The sequence below is a fragment of the Chironomus tepperi genome, unplaced genomic scaffold (assembly GCF_022539635.2).
Source record: "Chironomus tepperi strain 1889 unplaced genomic scaffold, CSIRO-AGI_Ctep_v1 contig_359, whole genome shotgun sequence".
Classification (NCBI taxonomy): Eukaryota; Metazoa; Arthropoda; class Insecta; order Diptera; family Chironomidae; genus Chironomus; species Chironomus tepperi.
The window spans coordinates 2,004,774-2,025,531 of record NW_027226481.1 but is presented as its reverse complement, the minus strand read 5'-3'; the positions used below and the strand labels follow the sequence as shown (position 1 = coordinate 2,025,531).

At 31.0% G+C, this 20,758-nt stretch overlaps 4 protein-coding genes across 5 annotated transcripts; all 4 read left to right on the top strand.

Annotated features, from left to right (window-relative positions):
• The first annotated feature begins 446 nt into the window (after positions 1–446).
• run (segmentation protein runt) lies at positions 447–5,094 on the top strand. The gene is made up of 3 exons (XM_070646125.1): positions 447–1,304; positions 2,099–2,239; positions 3,652–5,094. The coding sequence occupies exons 1-3, from the start codon at positions 803–805 to the stop codon at positions 4,413–4,415; spliced, it is 1,407 nt and encodes a 468-aa protein (XP_070502226.1). The 5' UTR covers positions 447–802; the 3' UTR covers positions 4,416–5,094.
• A 5,374-nt stretch (positions 5,095–10,468) lies between these two features.
• On the top strand, positions 10,469–13,607 carry LOC139094857 (PE-PGRS family protein PE_PGRS4-like). 2 transcript variants are annotated; one of them, XM_070646067.1, is made up of 6 exons: positions 10,469–10,612; positions 10,703–10,799; positions 12,425–12,480; positions 12,614–12,682; positions 13,261–13,289; positions 13,348–13,607. In XM_070646067.1, the coding sequence occupies exons 1-6, from the start codon at positions 10,531–10,533 to the stop codon at positions 13,513–13,515; spliced, it is 501 nt and encodes a 166-aa protein (XP_070502168.1). In that variant the 5' UTR covers positions 10,469–10,530; the 3' UTR covers positions 13,516–13,607. The 2 variants fall into 2 exon arrangements, with proteins under 2 accessions (XP_070502168.1, XP_070502165.1); XM_070646064.1 differs by having other exon boundaries at positions 10,697–10,799.
• An 891-nt stretch (positions 13,608–14,498) lies between these two features.
• On the top strand, positions 14,499–16,951 carry LOC139094897 (spidroin-2-like). Its single transcript, XM_070646123.1, has 6 exons — positions 14,499–14,675; positions 15,060–15,168; positions 15,451–15,575; positions 16,482–16,538; positions 16,601–16,687; positions 16,754–16,951. The coding sequence occupies exons 1-6, from the start codon at positions 14,591–14,593 to the stop codon at positions 16,813–16,815; spliced, it is 525 nt and encodes a 174-aa protein (XP_070502224.1). The 5' UTR covers positions 14,499–14,590; the 3' UTR covers positions 16,816–16,951.
• A 1,124-nt stretch (positions 16,952–18,075) lies between these two features.
• Positions 18,076–20,298, top strand: LOC139095013 (uncharacterized). Its single transcript, XM_070646259.1, has 5 exons — positions 18,076–18,232; positions 18,376–18,463; positions 19,549–19,613; positions 19,715–19,783; positions 19,843–20,298. Exons 1-5 carry the CDS (start codon positions 18,154–18,156, stop codon positions 20,043–20,045), a joined length of 504 nt encoding a protein of 167 aa, XP_070502360.1. The 5' UTR covers positions 18,076–18,153; the 3' UTR covers positions 20,046–20,298.
• Positions 20,299–20,758: the final 460 nt, after the last annotated feature.

Genomic DNA, 20,758 nt, shown 5'->3' with positions numbered 1-20,758 from the left:
GGGAAAAAATGTTGGTGCACCCCTCCAACCAATAGTATTGGTGTTTATCTGCCCTCTCTGTTTCGCATGTACACATACTCATATGCCTGTTAAAATCAGGAATAAAAAAGCAGCAGCAAAGAATTTCGAAAAAAAAGAGAGAATTTTTATTTTTTTTTACTTTTTTTGACAAACACCAACAAAAAAAATATTTTTTTTTCCCACATTTACGAGTCTTTTTCTTTACACACATTTTTTTTGTGTCGAGGGGTTCTATAGGCATCGAATATATGTTTTAAGTATCGGTTAAACGGCAGGCAGTTGTAGAAATTCACTCGAAAGGAATACATCGTTTTCTCGATTTATTTTTTAAATGATGAGAAATTATTTATATTTTTAAAGAAAAAAAAAATAAGATTTTTAAAAGAAAAGAAGAAAAAAAAAAGTTTTCAGTGATTTTTATTTTAAGTTTTTACGTCGATGAAAAAAGTGTCAAGAAAAGAAATAATTTTGTTGTGAATATAAACACGGAGATAAATATAAACATAAACACACATTTTCGGGTATAAAATTACATTCAGTGATATATAAAAGATTTTATAGTTTTGAGCATCAAACTATAACAGCGGCACGATCACGGATAAAGGATTATTTATAGAAAATACAAAAAATTGTGGTAGTGAAAAAAATTATTTAAAAAATATCAAAATTCAGTGACAAATGAGAATTTAATTCCAAAAAAAAAGAAAGGAAATTTTTTTAAAATTTTCAAGTTTTAAGAACTTTTGTAAAAATTGCACTAAAAATTATAAAACCGTCAAAAATGCATCTGCCAAATAGTGAAGGATCGACGGCGGTTGCATCACCAACACCGGAACAAGCAAAATCACCGGAACAGATAGGCACATCAATAATGAATGACATGTATCAAAATCTACATGAATTATTACAAGAATATCATGGTGAATTAGTGTCGACTGGATCGCCATCAATTTTATGTAGTGCCCTTCCAAATCATTGGCGATCAAATAAAAGTCTTCCATGTGCCTTTAAAGTTGTCGCATTAGATGATATTCAAGATGGTACAATTGTCACAATTAAGGCTGGTAATGATGAGAATTATTGTGGTGAATTGAGAAATGCAACAGCAGTGATGAAAAATCAAGTTGCTAAATTCAATGATCTCCGTTTTGTTGGACGATCAGGTCGCGGAAAGTCATTCTCACTCACAATTACAATTAGCTCATATCCATGTCAAATTGCCTCTTACTCAAAAGCCATTAAAGTTACCGTTGATGGACCAAGAGAGCCACGATCAAAGCAAAGTAAGTTGAATAACTTTTTATGAATCGTTAAATAAATGGATGATGTTAATTATGGAATTTGTCACTTAAGAGCTTCTTGTTCTTATTAAATGATCACGCTTTAAATTTTGGAATGTTTTATTGCAATTATGCACAAACTATTTTCAAAAATTGAAAGAAAATCTTTAAAAAGTTTAAAATTTTTAAAGGTTCATGAGTTCAAATCTCAAATTTAAACTTGATTTATAATAAAAAAATTGGAATATTCCTTTTTTTATATTTGAAAATTTAAATTTTTAAATTATTATAATTATAATTTTTTTAAAATTGAAAAATCTAAAACTTTTAAGTTAAAATTTTAAAATTCATAATTTAAAAATTCCCAAACCAACAAAACTCTCCAAGAACAAACTCAAAGAAATAGCAACAAAAAGCCAATTTTCTTAATTGTTTATTTTTCCTCCAAAAAAAAGAAAAAGAAAAGTCAAGAAGAAGACTAAGCACTTTATAATGAAGAAAAAGTGGAGAGAAAAGTGGAAAAATCCAATTTTCTCTCAGCTCTAAAAGACACAAAAAAAAACTAAAAGAGGAAAATTAATGAAGACAGTGAGATTCTTTTCGACTGTACGAAAGACAAAAAAAACTATTTAATTTAATTACAATTTTCCATGTTGTTTACATTGTGATCAAATAAGATAAAGAAGAAAAGAAGTCGACTGACGGCTCCATAAAAGCTATTAACACATGACTTTATGCCATATGCTTTGAAATATTCAACATCAATTGACTTTAATTCTATTTTATTATTATTACAGATTATGCATATGGACATCCGGGCGGATTTAATCCATTCATGCTCAATCCGGGCTGGTTGGATGCTGCTTATATGAATTATGCGTGGACAGATTACTTCAGACATCAACATCAACCACATCATCCTACGATGGCGGCAAAAGGTAAATAATTTTTTTCGACGTGTGTATTTTAAATTCCATTTAAAATGTTTCCCTCCTCATCCTATCCACCACCACCACTCACGCGAATGGATATATCCATATCCATTCAGTCATTCATTCACGCTAATGAGAATAATGCGAAAACATAAAAATTCCCTTCAATTTATGTACTGTGAGGTTTAATCCTTTCTGTTTCGATATTATTTATTTATTCAGTGCTTTTTTGAACTGTGCTCTGCAATTTAAGATATAAAAGGGCTTATTTGATGATATACTGAGACACTCTATCAATTATTGAGATTGTTAATTGAGTAATTTGTTAATTAATCAAAAGAATTGAGCAGATTTAATGCAAAAAGGATGCGAAAATTTAAAATTGGTCCGTTACAATTGAAATTGATGCAAAAATTCAAAAAACATTCGTTAAAATGATGCAAATCACAAAATTGACGCAATTTCTTTCATAAATCTCAAATTCTTGTGTAACACAGCAACAATCCCCAAAAATACTCTCAATAGACACAAAAGAACCCAAAATTATGCAACTTTTTCTGCCTCACAACGTCCTCATTTTCTCCAAACACTCAAAAATCATTCACAAACAGCAACCATCAACGCAGCATCCCAACCTATGTTATTTTTCCAATATATTTGTGTGTTTTTAATGAAAAAATATCGTTCACACGCGAAAACTTCATTAAATTGGTTATCACAAAAATATAAAAAAAAAAGTTTCACTTGCTACTTCAATAAGCTGTAGCGGCAGCATCAGTAGAAGCAAAACACACACAAAAAAAAATCTCATCAGTGTGAAAAACCGCCGACGAACGTAAAAAAAAAAAACATTTTTTTGTGTTCATTCCGTTCGAAAAAAAAGTAGAGAGAGAGACACGACCAGCAGCAATCAATAATGAAAAAGTGGCTTAATTAAGTGTCTTTAACAGGCGAGGCAATGTGGAGAGTAATATGTTTGCATTTGCTCATTCTGCTGTGGCTATGTGCTATGCGGAAAACTTCCTCCCATACAATTTTTTCGCAACCATGATGAAAATCAATGAACCGAAATTATTGACTTGAACACAAAAAAAAAGGATATACCCAAAGGGATTTTTCTACATATATACATAATGTATATGTAGAGGAAAAATGCAGATGCTGAAACTTTTTTTTATCTCAATTGCCCTTCTGACTATTTTCTCATTCACTTACTCAATGTTAATCCATAAAGATCCCTTCAAACTTCTCCTTACCTAACACAATACTAAGTATATAAATAAATTTTTCCAATATCCTAAAGTCACGTCCATGATGTGATATGCCATATGGTACCAAATATATCTATATCTTTCTTATTTTTACGTCAAAATCAATCTTATTAAATTTTTTTTCTTCTTTTTTTTTTGCTCAAATAGGATCACCAACGTTACCGACAACAAATGGTACGACAGTATTACCTAATGGAACCGATGCATTCTTCCCATCACTTCCAAGTCCGCCAAGTAGTGTCGCATCAACATCTGCACCAACGATAACAAGTCCAACGACACCAACACAACAAACCACACAGACATTAATTCCACCACCAACATCCGTGTACTTACCACCATTTCCATTCGCAGCACATCCAGAACTTCTTCATAAATCGCCATTCATGCCTTATAATGCACTTCGTGCTGGACTTCCGCCACATTCATTAACACCTGGTGCTGTTGTGTCATCGTTACTTGGTGGTGATCAAAATAATGGAAATGTTGGACGTCTATCGCCAGCATCATCAAGAAACTCAACATCAAGTCCACCATCCAATAGTCAATCAACACCAAATCATAAAATTAATTCATCAATTGAGTTTAATTCCACAAATGATCATTCATCGCATTCATCATGTGAGGATTCAGAGGATGAGCAAATTGATGTTGTAAAATCAGCATTTGTGCCAATCCTAAGACCAACATTACCAGCAACAATAACAACACCCACAACACCCGACTCAACCGTAAAAGAGCAATCACCGTCACGTGAAATTCCAATAAAAATTAAATGTGAATTAAAAGCGCCGTCCTCAAAGAAGCAAATATTACATGAGAAAACGTCAGATGGATTTCAGTCGCCAGATATGAAAATTAAATCATCGACAATTACACAACAACAGAAAACTGTTTGGCGACCTTATTAATGCACAATATTTGGGAATTATTATGATTGCCATAAAATGAGAAAGAAGAAAAAAAGGAAAAAATTAGTCAGTGATATAATCATTAAAAATCCATAAAAGGTGGTGCAAAACAAAAAAAATTCTATTAAATATATTTTTATTGTATATAAATAGGTTTAATTTCGGGACATAAGACAAAAATTAGTTCGAAAATGATGTTTTTTTTTGTAAATTATTGCCTTGCACAAAAAAAGTTCTTCACAAAAAATGAAATCGGAAATAATGCCAAATGTGCACAAATTGCCACACGATTAAGTACTCTCAAAATTCAAAAGTAGGGAAAAAATACAGCACAAAATTACCAAAAAATGAAAATTTCTTTTTTGGGTGCATAATTAGATGCCGATGCACTTATTTCCGAATTGATGACAATTTTCTACCCGATAATAAAAAGTTATACTTGAAATTTATAAAAATATGAGGTACTCGTGAACTGAAAATGACACTCGCGAAAAAAATTGTGCATTTTCATTATTATTATGCGCCGTACGAAAATTACAAACGGCTGAATATAAAAAAAAAAAATTGGAAATTGCAATTGGAAAAAAATTTCTTGACATTATTTTTTTTTTAAATATTTCGATGATATTCAATTTATTTTGAAGAGCTTTATGATGCAAATGACTGTAAATATGTATAATGTACAAAGGAATAAATAAAACAAAATTTATAGATGAATAATCTGCTCTTTTTTATTTTACATATACACACAAAACGTGAATTGTAATTGATTTTTAGTGCATATTTTTACGGATGAATATGGATGAGTTTTGGCTCATTTTGGATTGAGACTTGATTTAATGGTATTTTAATTGATTTTAGTAAAGATTCTTTTATGTTTCAAATCTATATGGAAGGAGTTTGTGCTAGGAGATGCATACATTTGATTTTTAATTTTGTCAATTTAAATTCCAAATGTTGTATTAAAATTTTAAGTCAGATCAAAAATAATCAATCTAAAAATAAACTTTTTAGATTTTTAGGATCTAAAATTTCACGTTTTATGCTTCGCAAAGTTAGTCAAAGTTTAACAAGTGAGTGTTCACCAAACCACCATTCCTAAACATTGATCTACAGTTTATGTTTTGATTCAAACTATCCCTTAAACGAGATTCCTGCCTATCGTAGATTACAAAGCAAGGACCTATAACAGGCAAAGAGCATGTCTCAGTAAGACCACTACGGCAATTAAAAGGTTTATTATTTTCCTGTTAACGAGAGAACTTTAAAGAAGGGCATGTGACAAATTTCTTGTGTTGAGTCTCAAACCAATTGATCGATGAGTTGGTGTACAAACTTTTAATACTAAAGAACGGAGCCACCGCGGCACTAGGTCATTTAGATATCAACATTTAAATAGAATTTCTGTAAAAATTGACAGTTTACTATCCATAAAATTTACTCTACTTACTCCATATTCAAACAATTCATAAACATATTTCCAAACTTATTTAAAACAATGTTTAAAAAATATTGCATTTTAAGCAGCATAAAGAGCCACGAAAGAGAACAAATTTATTCATTATTAAAACAAAAGTCGTTTAATTAAGTTTGTAATTAAATTCAATAATTTATAAAGCTATAAAATAATGTTTTAAAGCATAAAAGAAAATTACTCTAGGAGATTGTGATAGATCTCGAAAAAAAATAAAATAAAATAATATAATAAATAAATTAATTGAAAATTAATTTTTAATGTAATGCGCCTATATGAAGAGATTAAAGAATATTATGAGTTGGATAGAGCCAATTATGTAATGAACAAACAAACACATGAGTTTAAAAATGAAAATTTTCACAAATTATCAGTTACTTAAATACTTAATAAATAATAAAAAGAAATTGAATGAAAAGAAAAAAGGAAGAAAAAGAAATCTTTTCAAAAACTTGAATTTCAATTGTTCTCAATGCTGTTCACTTTAATTTCTTTATTTTCAGCTTGAAATAATTTCGATTTTTTTGCAGGTAGAAAAATTCCTTTTGTTCTTTATGTCTCAATTGAAATGGAGAAGAAGGATGGTACAAATTGAGGTAAAATATTTGCAATACGAGATCATTATGAGATAATTTCTCAAGTTGATGATCGGTTGCAAAGATATTGAGGATTTATGTCCAATGCTGTAATCTAATTTTGTTAATTACAATAAACATTAAATAAGTAGCTGTGGATTATCTTTGAAATTTGAAGTTTTATTTTTCTTTTAGGTATCGAGTGGAATTAGAGCTGAACTTGAGAAAATTAGTAAGAAATTTGAAGTCTTTTGAGTATTCAAGTGCTTTGTGAGATTTACAGTTGAAATATTATTCAATTTTGTTGTGAGAACAGGTCAAATTTTGAAGAAATAAATGTGAACTGATTTTTATGAATTGATTAACTTAAATTCAAATTGAAGACTAGAAAACTCAACGCTTTTTGCTAAAACGAACCTATAAAATCATCGAACATAGAAAAGCATCTTTAAGTCATCTCAAAGCATCATATTTCAATGAAATGGACGTCACATCTCAAGCTAGTCACTCGCATCTCTTTACTATATCATCATCATGTACATGTGAGTAGCAACGATATTCTGAAGGAAGAATCTTTAATAAATCAACCAATCCCACTGATTTTGCTCCTATCTATCAGTCTGTAGACCTAATCTAATGCTAAACAGCTGATTTCTTTCTATTTATACATGTATGAATCATACAATCATTATTATTCTCATAACTGATAACCTTCATATTCAATATTTCTTTGTTATCAAACTGAACAATATAAAGCTAGTCTTATACACCTTTAAATATCCCAATGTAAGTAATAAAGTCCATGGCAATAGATTTTCTCGAATATTCGATATGAAAAATGTCATTGCTTAATAATAATTTTATAATGATGTTCACATGGATGTTAGTGATTTGATATTCTTGGAAGATTATTGTTGTTTTTGAATTATGTCATTTAATAATGGGGAACTAACCAAATATTGGAAAGTTCTAGAATATTTTTGTAAAATTTTGTTGAATTTTTAAAATTTGCCAGAACAATGTCGTATAAATGGGTCGAAATCAGCTGTCACGGTACCACCAGGGCAACCACGCGTCTTCTTGCTAAAACGACTACGCAGCATTACCTTAGCGAACACGACGTCCTATTCCGGTTGGCTATCGCATAAACACAAACTTCCTACTCATCGTCAATAATGTCATTATTTAAACATACTAAAATAATATAATTTACCAAAATGAAATCAATCAAACATCAAAACGCAATGAGACACCAGCTGGGTCAAACATTTATTTTTCTCACTCTCCGCCGTCTATGTTCCATAATAATAATAATATTTCAATCAATTAAAGGATGTTCCCGCAACCCCTTCTTTTTATTTTTCACACAAAAATACTGAAAATGAAATTTTTTTTCGTGCCTATTTTACGCAACAGCATGAACCACCACAAACAATTGGTTGGTTTTTGTGCATTCAACATTATAAAAAAAAAAATTTCAATATTTTCTCGCATATTTTTTTATGCGATCAAATTGGTGGTTTTTCAAAAGTGACATAATGCTATGACATGCATAAAATAAATGAATGTTTAGACACCTACAATCATCCATGCCAGTTCGCTTTCAATGCTTTTTATGCGCAATGATTTTATTGCAGGCGCGGGAGTAGCTGGTTAGGAAGTTATGGGAGAGTTTGTGGGATGTGAAGCTTTGGATTATGACTTGAATCTAGGAAGTAGATTGAAAATTTGGAAACATTGAAATTCCAATTTTATGAATTCATTTTGCGAATAGTCCCAAAAACCTGAAGATTTCCATATCCTATGACCATTTCCATCCATTTTCCCAACATTTTCCCAAAACCCCCATAACCAGGACACCCAGCCAAAGCATCCACAAACCCCCCACATCATCCACCAATTCCACCAACCATTTCAAAACATTTCGAGTGCCATTATTAAATTTAATAATGTTTTCTAGTTAAGTGCTTGTGGCACACAATACTGCCTCCTTCCTTCTAACAATGCAATCATTTTCCCGATTTTTGCACTGCAAAAATTTTCCCGAAAAATAAAACAACAACAACAATATGAAAATATATATTTTTATATGGTTAAATATGAAGCGACTCGACTCGACTGGGTGGGTAGTTAATGTGGTTGCTGCGAGAAAAATGAAATATTTTTTTTTTGTGTATATATTTGGAATTCTATTGTTTAAATAGATGGAAAGAAATTTGGCAGTTATTAAAGTAATTGCAGTTGAAAATTAGCGTCGTTTTATTTTGGCTGCTCAAGTGAATTTTTTTTGAATATATTTTTTGGGTGGGGATCGTTTGGGAGTTTTGGGACTGAAGGGGATTTGGCATAACGAGTGTAGTTTTTGATGGATTTATAAGATTAAGGATCGAAACTGAGATCGAGACTACTTAGAAATATCTCGAGACCGAGACTGAGAAGTCTCGAAAATCCGGAGATTCGAACATTCAACTTTCGAGTTTCTACACTTAAGTTGAGCCATTTTCTTACCAATTGCTCCACTGATGCATCGAAGCATTTCAAATTTAATCAAATTAAATTCCACCTTATTCCCAATATTCACCTTATCAATCTCATTCATCCTGTCCCAAACTCTCCGTACACATCAAAAATTCACAAAAAATAACAAATTTTTTTGAGGGTAAATATTGGCGAAAATTATTTTTATACATGAATTATTTTAATCAATAGACACATCCAAATACTGTGATTAAGGCATCGATAAGGAAGAGAGAAATTTCCCCAAAAAAGCTCTTCAGACGTGAAATAGAATATAAAAAAAAATTGCCAAAATCAATAAAATTAAAAAATCATTTTGTGTGTCTACACAGAAGAGAAATTCACATCGGCACTTTTTTTCCTGTCTCTCAAATTGGAGATAACAAGTTTATTAGATTTGCTGTTATGAGGAATTTTACTCTTGGACTTTTAAAGTGTCTAATTTTCTTGAGAATGTTTACTCTAATTTTTTGAGTGAGCAAATAAGTTGAATGATTGACATGAATGAGTGAAATTTGTTGTTTCTGGAAGTCTTGACCTAAATTGATCAATTGAAGTGGAAATTTTGGATGATTAATTTATTTAAGTAGACTTTTAGTCGCTCTGTGATGTTTTTGGAAATATCCGTAACTAACTCGAATAAAGCAACGTATTCGAGTTAAATCACCGCTTAGTTATCGTGTTAATGGCAATACCACGTGAAGATGTGGATCCATTGCAGAAAATGAGACTGTTTTTAGGTATTAGAGTGATATTTCTGTACCATGAAAGCAAACTATATGCCTTTTAGGAGATATGTCTTGAAAAAGGCTTGTTTTGATCCTTTCCCTAACAGACAATGAGCATGTTCATGATTGTGCTCCCAAAATTGAGAATGCTCAATTATATTGATTGAATAAACTCATTATAACGCTCATTTACATTGTCTGCTGGAGTATTTAGTGCAATATTAGACTAGCAACGATTAACTTTCATTAGAACTTCATTTCAGCATCTCCAGATCAGTAAACTACTCTAAAAAATCCCATTTAATTAAATCATAATATTTTTATCAGCATTTCGATTCAAATTCAACTTCTAAGGGTACCAGGAGATATTTTCTATATCAAACCATTCCGCAGTAAAGCAATCAAAGGCTTAAAACTAAAATTAGTTTCCTTATCAAGAGGAAGCACATTCCAAAATAGTCACAGCTGGTTTTCCGACCACAAATTAGTCATGAAACATAATCAAACAAAAAAACCTCAATAATGAGACAGTTTACATGTATCAAATGATTCTTTATGTCAATGAAATAATATTTACATACAATATGTTAAGATTCAGTCAATGGAACTGAGTAGCTCCTCTCTAACACCTCGTAAAAAAATTGAGAATTTGCTCAGGAGAGTCACAATCTAGTGAGAAAAAGATTAACAAACAAATATTCCAATTTTTACTCATTAAAAAACTTTATATTTAAATGAAAAAAATTCACAAATTCATTAGTCGTTTTTGAGAAGTCTAGTGAATTAGTTGATTGTGTTCCAAAAAAATAAAATAATTAATTATGAATAAATTTGTTGTGACTTTTTTGCTTTTAAGTCTTGCCGCTCTCTCATACGCCAGACCAGCAACTCAAGATAGCAGCAGTAATGTCATTTCTCATTTTATTTATATAACCGATCTGCATGTAATATCTCATCGACAATAAATCATTGAAATTTTTCTTGCAGCAACAGTTGGTGTTCCTTATAATGAAGAAATTGTCGTACATTCAACATTAAATATCAGAAATAAGCCACAAAATCGTCAAAAGAGACAATTCGGACCTTACCAGTAAGTTCAATTTGACAATTTTATTTTTTTAACAAACCAGAAGCTTATCACATGAATTTTTTTTTGGAATTATCATTTTAACCTTTGACAATTCTGTCTTGAGTAAATTTATTTGTGGATGAACTTGCCCAATTTGTTTTGTTTACAAGACGATAAGGAACTTTTTTTTTGGGTTTCTTCGTTTACTTGTGAAATTATTTCTGTCGTAAATAATATTTGTGTGATGATTAAGAGATCAATCTGGTTGATGACACCGAAAACTAGAAATTCTGTAATTCCCCAATTTTTATTTTTTTGTTAGTTTGTTTTTAAGTCAAATTATTTTAATTTGATAATAATGTGTCAATTAATGTGTAATATTTTGGTATAAGTAGTTATAACTCATTATGTTAGACCTTGAATGGGTGACAAATGTTATCGTTGACTGTAAATTCTTAAGAATTATTTGTAATTTTGGTTGTAATTAGATTTGCGTAGGGAATGAGGCAATGACCAGCAATCGTGACGGTTAAGAGTCAACTCTACGTCAAATCCGGCTTTATACTGTTTTCAAGCTGACTGATTCTAGATTTTTCTACGTATGCTTTTCGAGGACATTACTCACTGTGAGTAGAACACTGTGAGATTCGTTAAAAGTGCATATTATGCCTTTTGCTGATCTACAGATCAGTTGCCATTAATAAATTCTCAGAACTGTGTAAATAGAGTTTGTTTCCTGGAATTTAGATGCGCAGTCTGCATTTTTAGGTTGTACCTTATAGTTTGTCGTAGGCTGCAGCCTTGCAATATTGCACGAATCCAAGTTGTAAATGACACCAAATTAACTCTTCCTTATCACCAAAATTTAGTTCAAATTTACTTCCAAAAATTTAAATCCAGCCCAAAAATTCACTATACCAAAAAAACCAGTCAAAATTCCCCTCATCGCACAACATCAAATCTATCAATAAAGCCATATGTTAACACATAAAGCCAAACAAACAAATTGTTGCAAAAATAAAAATTAATTATATCCATTAACACATCATAATATGGTTGATACGAAGAACATTCTCACATTGTTTGTGGCACAACAATTAATCTAAGCAAAAAGTAAATATCTTATTTGAAGGCCACACGCGACATGAATAACTTCATCATCATAAAAATTATACAGTACATACGATATGATTCGTTTCTCGTAAATGATTTTGCGGTGTGAAATAAGAAGAAGACATAAAAGACGATGTGAAAATGAAGAGAAGTAAATAAAAACAAAGTTAAAGCCGGTCATGAGGTTGTGTTTTCGGTCGACAACTCTTGGTTGCATTAGTCATTAAAATTTATGTGAATTTATTTAATTATCTAGTTCTGCCGTCCATTACCTTCGTCAATTATTGCTGAAGAACTGGAATTCCCCGTTGCGGAAACAAACTCTAACTGCATTGTTAGACAAGCCTTTCTTACTCTCAATGTCTACGAATATGTTAAATGGATTAGTTGTGTTTAGAGAAGGAATAAAAAAAATCTCATCATTTTCTCTTTTGTGTCTTTGTGTCTCATGAAAATTTCAATGTCAATGACTTAAATTAAGCTGTTGTTTTGTGATGTTTTTGTATAAATTTTTATATTGTTTTTTATTACAGTGCAAGCAATGCTTTGGCTAATGCTAACAGTTATGGACAATATATGGGACCAGGAGGTGAGAAAAATATTTGTGAATAAGGATGTGGAAATGATTTTTGATAATTTTGATCTGTTCCACGTCCTTACTGTCATTTTACTGATTTATTAAAATTTCGAAGAACTTATGACAATTTGACATTATTTTGTAGGATTCGGAGCATCATCAGGTATTGCCGGAGCACAAGCTTTCAGAAATCAAGGACCATTAGGAGGATTCGGTGAGTTTTGAAGAAGATCGTGAATTTTCTCTAATCCGCAAATATCTGAATCTGAGATTATTACTTGCTTACATTTTACGGACAGATCTAGTTCTTTGTTAGTTAGAATTTAATCCATTTAATCATTCCACACAAGGATAATTCAAAACCAGAACTTGAAATCGACTTTTCGATCATTTTTGTTTATTCTTTGGAGTTTAAAAACAGTCTAAATATTAATATGAGGGGACTATCAACCATAAAAGGGAAATCAACTAATTACAGTTGCAAATACAAATCAAATGTTAAAAAACAGTTATATTCTCAACAGAGGATTTAATAACATGAATTATCTTTCAAGCAATTACTGACTCAAGGAATATGCAAATTTTGCGTGTAAACTTTTCAAATTAATTAAGCTGTTACAATAGTTTTCACTTAGATATTTAACAAAGCATTTTTTGCGACACTAAATGTCCATAAATTAAGGCTTATTCCATTTATGGAGCGATTTCACTATAAATTATTCTCAGAAATCTTTCTTTGCAAAATTAATTAACATCTTATTAACTTTTTTGTTTCTCTTTTTCAAAAATCAGGAGCTACTGCTGCTAACACAGGCACACAAGTAAGTTATTCAAATTCACTAAATTTTCAAAAATTAACTAAAATTTATTCAACTTTAGGGCTTTAACTGCGGACCAGGTGGATGCGCTGGATCAGCTGGTATGAGTGGAAGTCAAACATATGACTTGCCCGGTGGAAGACACATTAACTTGGGTTATGGCGGTACATTCTCAAATGCTGGTGGTCAACCTGCTTACGGATCATCAAACACAATCAACTTCACATAATTTGAGATTATAGAATGCATTTTGTTTTTTGTTGATTTTTTTTATCAAGAAAGTGATAATAAATTTGGGTTGAGTTGTGGTTTTTAAAGAAATTATGTAATTTTTGTATTTTTGGCGATGTTGAGTGAAAAAATCGTTTAATTTTTAATCATGCTGATTGTGGAATATGTTTTAGGATGGGACGATTTGTTGTTTATTTCGTTATTAAGTCATGATAATATTGCATTCTGTTTTGTTACCAAGGATAAGCCGGCACGCAGTTTCCAAATGGAGACGATCTTCATGTGCTGTGATGTGTCTATTAGGAGCCTAAATTGAGTCACGGCGAATCTTTTCCATTTGTGTCGCTCAAGAGTTGATGCACTAGATTCTTGACTGGATTCATTTATATGATGTCACTTAATAATTTAAAATCATATGCTAAGTCTGCCTTCAAGCTCATTCTAATTAGTATCATGCAAACTCAATATGAACGCCACTGAGTCTCTTTTCTAGTTATCAAGTAATTAAGCAGGTAATGTACATTTCCTACGAATCTATGTGTTGTTATGGTCAATACTTGTTTCGTTATCAAATACTACTTCATATTTCAAGGAACTCACACTTCTTCTGTAATTTATGTTTACATATCGAATAACTACACCTGAAGACTAAATTTTGAGCATGAAGTGCCTTCTCAATTAACACCAAAATCAAAGCAGTCTCCCATCCTAGTACTTCAAAAAGTCAAAAAACCGTGAAATTTATTCATGGACCTCAAGCTAAAAATACATAATTCAAAACAATATCTTAAGAATATCCAGCAAAGAGAAACAACACCAAAAAAAGAGATTGTGGTGAATTTTAAGAAAGTTTTTTTGTTAAATGAAAAATGAATAAAACAAAAAAAAAATTGAATGTATTTGTGACAGCAAAATCTGGTAAGTCAAGTTGCTGTCACCGGCTACAACCAACAGGCTTTAAAAAGAGAGGAAAAACTTAAAATTTGAGTTAGTTGGTGTTTTTTAGTGCTGTGAATCAGAAGTCGTTCTCTGTCTCCTCTACTTACCTGCTGTTTTAATTAATTATTTTAAAGATGAAACTCATTATTGTGACAATTGTTTGCTGTATTGGCGCTGTTGCAGCTAGAAGTATTGGAAATAGGGACAATGACAGTAACCGTAAGTTGAATAATCTGTTGAGAATTTAATTAGACTAAGTTCAATGTTCCATGAAGTTCTAATTTTAGTGACATGATTTAAATTCAATTTAATTTCTCAAATTACGCACAAAACCTTTTTTTTTATCAATTTTTAATATCTAAAAAAGGTTATAAAGAATATCATTGACCAAAATAAAATAATAAATAACGCGAAATGTTGAAAAACCTGTTTAAATTTAATATTTTTTTATGCGTCACAGCCATAGTGTCGCATTATTATTTATTTTTCGGATTTATAAACCAGAAATAAAAGTGAAATTGTTTCTTTTTTTTACGTTCACAAAACCGGGTTGTTTATAATATTTTTAATATTCTGTTTTTTTTTCTTGGTACTTGTTTTAAGCTGCGGGATTGCCATACAACGAAGAACTTGTTGTTGCATCCTCAATAAATGTCAGACCGAAGGGACGTAACGAAATCATTCGACAAAAGAGGCAGTTTGGTGGATTTGGGTAAGAAAAAGTAGACATATGGTTAGATTATTGGTGATGTTACCCTATAAATGGTATTGTGATTAATTAGTAAGGGTCATTCATTGACGCGTGATGAAATTGAAATTATAATACATCAAACTGAATGATTCAACACTGATTTCCTAAGCCAATTATTTTAATTGTTTTATAAACATAGAAAAATCTGATACTATTTTGTTGACATTGCAAATTATTGATTTCATCAAGTTGTGAATTAATATTCAAAACAAATTCTCACTTAATAATATGAATTCTCTACAGACCATACGGACAAAGTCAATCAGCAGCCAACGCTAATGCATACAACCAACAATTCGGACCTAACGGTTTCGGTGCATCAGCTGCTAATGCTCAAGCTCAAGGATTCCAAAGTCAAGGTCCATTAGGTAAGATTCTTATACAAATATCACACAAGGGTGTCTTTAGGGATCTCTACAACGTCTTGTTTACGGTAAAAAGTGTTTAATATGACTTGACGTCAAGGTGACAGCTAAGAATGCTGAGCATCAAAGCGTTCAAGATAGTCAATCTCCTAGCTTTCACAAAATATCACAGATAATACACCCCTGGTTCATAATTTATTAATACTTCATCCAGTTCAACGTCTGATAGGGGATTTTTTAAAAAATAAAATCCCGTCAATGACTTCTCACGAATTAATTTGCATATTTTTGATAATTAATTTAAAATTCAATAAGTTCTCTGGAAAGAGTATTTGAGAAATCAACAAGACAATATTAATGACTTATTCTCTCATTCTATTCTGTCCATAATAACTTAGTGCTTTAAAAACTTCATACTTCTTAAGTTTACATGTTAAAACAAATTAGAAACAGGAATTAGAAACTTATTTATCCGAGCAACAAAACGTGTTCACTAGGTCACCGCAATGTCTTGTCTCTACGATGCATTAAGTTCGTATAGGCAAGACGCGAAGTTGTTCGAAGGCATTGATACGATTGACTTCGACTCGTGTTTATGACGAAGAAAACAATTCACAGCATTGTGCTGCTCGGGTTGTATTGAAATACAAACTAAAGCACTGATTCATCACGTCATTTAACATAAAAACAGCAATCAAATGCGCGCGTTTGTAAATAAATTACATCAAGCTTGTGTAGCGTCTTATTTGCATAATTTATTCAAAACTGATAACTGAATCATCTTCACTCGTATAATTTGTAAATACAAGTTCAAGACACAATACGCTTGGAAGGGGTTTTCCCCTTGACAATGAGACTAAATCAATATAAGTCATTGGAAAAATATCAATTTAATACTTTCTTCCACAGGCGGTTTTGGAGCAAATGCTGCTAATGCTGCCACACAAAACTTCCAGGCTGGACCAGGTAAATAAGATTTTTCAAAACACAAAGTTTGTAAAAATTTAATATAAAATCTTTAATTTTAGGTGGCTTCGGAGGAAGTGCAGGTTTCTCAGGATCACAGAACTACAATCTTCCCGGAAACCATAATTTGGGAATATCTTACGGACAAAGTAAACTATTTTGACTATAAAATTTTATTCAAATTATGTAAAATCATATTTATTTGTCATTGACAGCATACAGCAATGCCAACGGTGTTCCAAGTCAAGCCGGCTCAAACAGCATCACTTACACATAAGTAGCATCATGATAAAATTGAGTAATTACATCTCTAACTCATATCATTCAACTGATAGATATTAAGACTTTTTTTATATTTTTTCAAATAATTTAAGAAGAACAAAAGACAATAAAAATTATAATAAATAAGAAAACTTGTGAAGTTTTTATTCATATTTATAGAATGTATTAGAATATGAATGAGTAAACAATGGATTTCTTACAGATTCTTTCAATTATCATCAGAAACAAATTGAGAATTAATTGAGGATTTATGATCCAAATATGGCATTATCTTGACAGTTTATCTAGAATCTTAAATTAACTTTTAAAATGTATGCAAACTGTGTCTAATGGCATAGAAATCTGTAGTTTTTTAGATCGTCAAGAATAAGCAGCTAAGTCAATCTTAAAGTCAAATGAGTCACATAGTGTCTTTGTGTCTAGCGTTACTAATTTAAATCTATAGAGCTATGAACTCTACCCAAGAATTGCAGATTACAAAGAAAAACATAAATTGTTCTGGAATTTGAAAGATCCGGACAAATGTCCGATCTAGGATCATCTAGATGCCGCTTGACATCTACAGATCATTTTAAATTCTCGTCATCAACATTGTGATGTAGCCGAGCCCTAGCTGGTATGATGTCGCGCTAAGGATTGTGTGCTGATGATTCATAAAATAGCATGCAACAAGCATACATAATCTACTGTAAATTTTTAGAACGAAAGTCGAATCTATTCCAGTAAAGTCAAGTCTTTGAATATTAGTGCTGTCTAATCATCTTCTGCACCAGCTCAACTTGATGATAAACCACGATCGAAATCGTGCACAACATACGGTTCATAGCATTTCCAAAAACAATCTGCTACGCGCAGTTTGGACAAAAATGTTATTAATTTAAAATTCGATTAAAAAATCAATTATTCCCACAAGAAAAATCACAAAATTGTCAACAAATCTGAACAGCTCGGAATTTTTTACTTTACAACCTGATTATGATAATGATGATTACTATAATAGTAGCGTAAACATTCAGCAAAGAAGGAAACAAAACAATTTTTATGAACCTATTTAAAATGAATGAATGATCGTCAAACATTCAACAACAGTCGCGTGTTATTGCTGACGTTCAAACGAGAGAGAGAAACTTGAGTTTTTTCCAAGTTCACAATAGTATTAGTAAACTGGAAGTTAAATAGGTAAAGCAAGGAGAAAAATTAGACTTAAAAATGTTGAAAGCGTGACAATAAAGCTCAGTTTGCGGTTAGAAATAGATCGAGGAAGAATTCTTGTATTTTTACAAACTTCTGTCAAATTATTTGAGATTATTAATTAAATTAAATTAAAGTCAGGATGAAAAACTTACAATTTGTGATTTTTGTGATTTTTGTTGTCTGTGGTGGAAGTTTAGCTAGAATTATTTCGGTGATTAGTAAGTGTCTAATTTGTGAATTAAATTCAATGTTAATTTAATTATTTTTTAATTAAATGGTGTTAAAAATCAATTTAAAATAATTGATTGATTGAAAACTATGCGAAGTCCATAAAATTAATCGAATTCTAACATCTCTTCAGCAACTCCACAAGAACCTTCATTAATTTCCAAAGATGAAACCAATGAAAATCAAGGACTTGTTCGAGCAAAACGTCAATTTGGATTTGGGTAAGAAATTTCACTTAATTATTAATAAATTTACGAAAATTAGACTAAATATTTCATTCAGAATCCTTTTTTAAATTCGAGTCTAACTGAGTTATCGAACTCCCACAGATGATCACGTCAATATATCATTTCACACACAATAGTGAAATTTTGCATCTATTTTAATCACATTTCTTCGATGATTCATATCATGGTAATTCCCCTATAGAAATTTCTGTTATCATTGATACTGTTTCATATTTAAAACTTTCATCTCAATATGATAAAGCGTTAAAAAAGAAGCAAACTAACCCGAATAGCACAAGTCATTGAATCGATTCAAAATCTGGCACCAGACAGTCATGAACCTGGGATTGTTCTGGATCTAAATCAAGTCAGAGTTAAGCCGGCTTGATCACTGAGAAAGAAACTTCCAATATTATTTTTTCATTATTGTTATTGCAAATTGTTTGCATTATTTCATTTAAGAAATAATCATAAAGGTCATCGTAAACGCCTTTTAAATCCGCAAATCATCAGTTTCACAGCTTCTACAGAATTATTCTCAGTATAATCTCAAATATAACTTAGTAAATCGTAGAGCTTTATGTCGACTATTTCATACAAAATTCGAGTCGATTTCGAGCTCTGATAGATCATTAAACTTTCATCCAATTATCTAGATGAATCACAAAACGTGTCCAAAAACCTGTCGATTTATGATTAATTCAACACTGAATTTCCAATATCCACAAATTGTAATACAGTTTAGCATATGGCTCATTTCGAATCTATTTTGGCCTTTTCAGCAGGGAATTCCCAAAAAAAATATTAGCTAGATGTAAATGTGTCAAAAATTTATATTGAACCGGCTCGATCGTTAACTTCAAATCGTGAACATAAAAAAAATACGCAAGTTTTTTTTTCTCGCTCATTCTTTGTTGATTGAGTCATCAGACGTAAACTTGAACTCTTCTGTGGCAATTTATTCATATCCATTACATCCATAATTAAAGTAATGGATGCACTTTTAATTGTTAATTATATTAAGTAATGCATGGAAGATTAAATAGTCAATTAATTAATTACTTCCTCTTAATTTACAGGCCATTTGGACAAAGCTCTGCTCAAGCAAATGCAAATGCATTTAATCAACAGTTTGGACCTCATGGTGAGTCTTTGTGTCTGCTTTGTTTGATGACAAACAGATTACAATGAAAATTTTTTGGAAATTCCAAAACATAATATTCGGTTTTATTCCATATTTTCAAGGATTTGGAAGCAGCGCATCTAATGCTGCAGCACAAAGTTTCAACAGTCAAGGACCATTCGGTGGTTTTGGTAAGCATCACACAAATTCCTTTAAAATTAAATTTAATTTCTATTAATTTACATTACAGGAGCATCTGCCGCTAATTCACAATCTCAAGGATTTAATTGCGGTTATTCTGGATGTTCAGGTTCACTTGGATTTAGTGGTAGTCAGTCATACAATCTTCCTGGTGGACGCAAGTTTGCATTCTCTTTAGGACGTGGTGTTAGCTTTGTACCAGGACAAGCGCCTTCTGTTTCAAATAGCGACAGTTTTTCATTTACAAAATAAATCTCAGGATAAATCTTGATAATTATCAAGCATAATTTAAATTAATTTATTTTTGTGATTTAAGGATTAATTAATCTAGTTGTTAGTTCTTGAGACAATCATTTAATGAAAAATCCCATCAAAATGTAATCAGATGTTGAATTCTCTTAGTTAAAGTAGGCTCAAAATTAGAATTCATTTGACTGATTTTAAGCGAAATAAAATTAAACAGATTCTTTAACTTCCGCGTAGAATACGGAAGTTATTTTAATTTAAACTTGTGAATTTTTAATATTTTCTTCAGTGACCGATAAATTAACATTTTAATATCATACTTGGTAGGTGTTAATTCTAGTTAGAAATTTATTTTTGGATTAATTCTTCAATTTAGTCTGCTAAAAATCTGGAAGTCGACATGGTTGAAGTCGAAGTGAAATCGATTGACGCTTCTGTATGTGACGACAAGCACATCCAACATCACCAAACACAATTTAATTCAACTAAATTGAATCTGATTGAGTAAATCGCTTATAAATTCAAGAATTTCAAAAGAAATCTTAAAAGTATCAACATAAATCACCTTTCAAAGCCCTCTAAATAGAACAAAGTCTTACTAAGTGAAACAAAAACGAACTTTTTCATAACCTGAAGTAATCTTTAAACAGAAAAAATATGTTTAATAACAAAACCCATTAACAGCAGCATATCCCATTGAAAATCATTTAAGTTGAAAA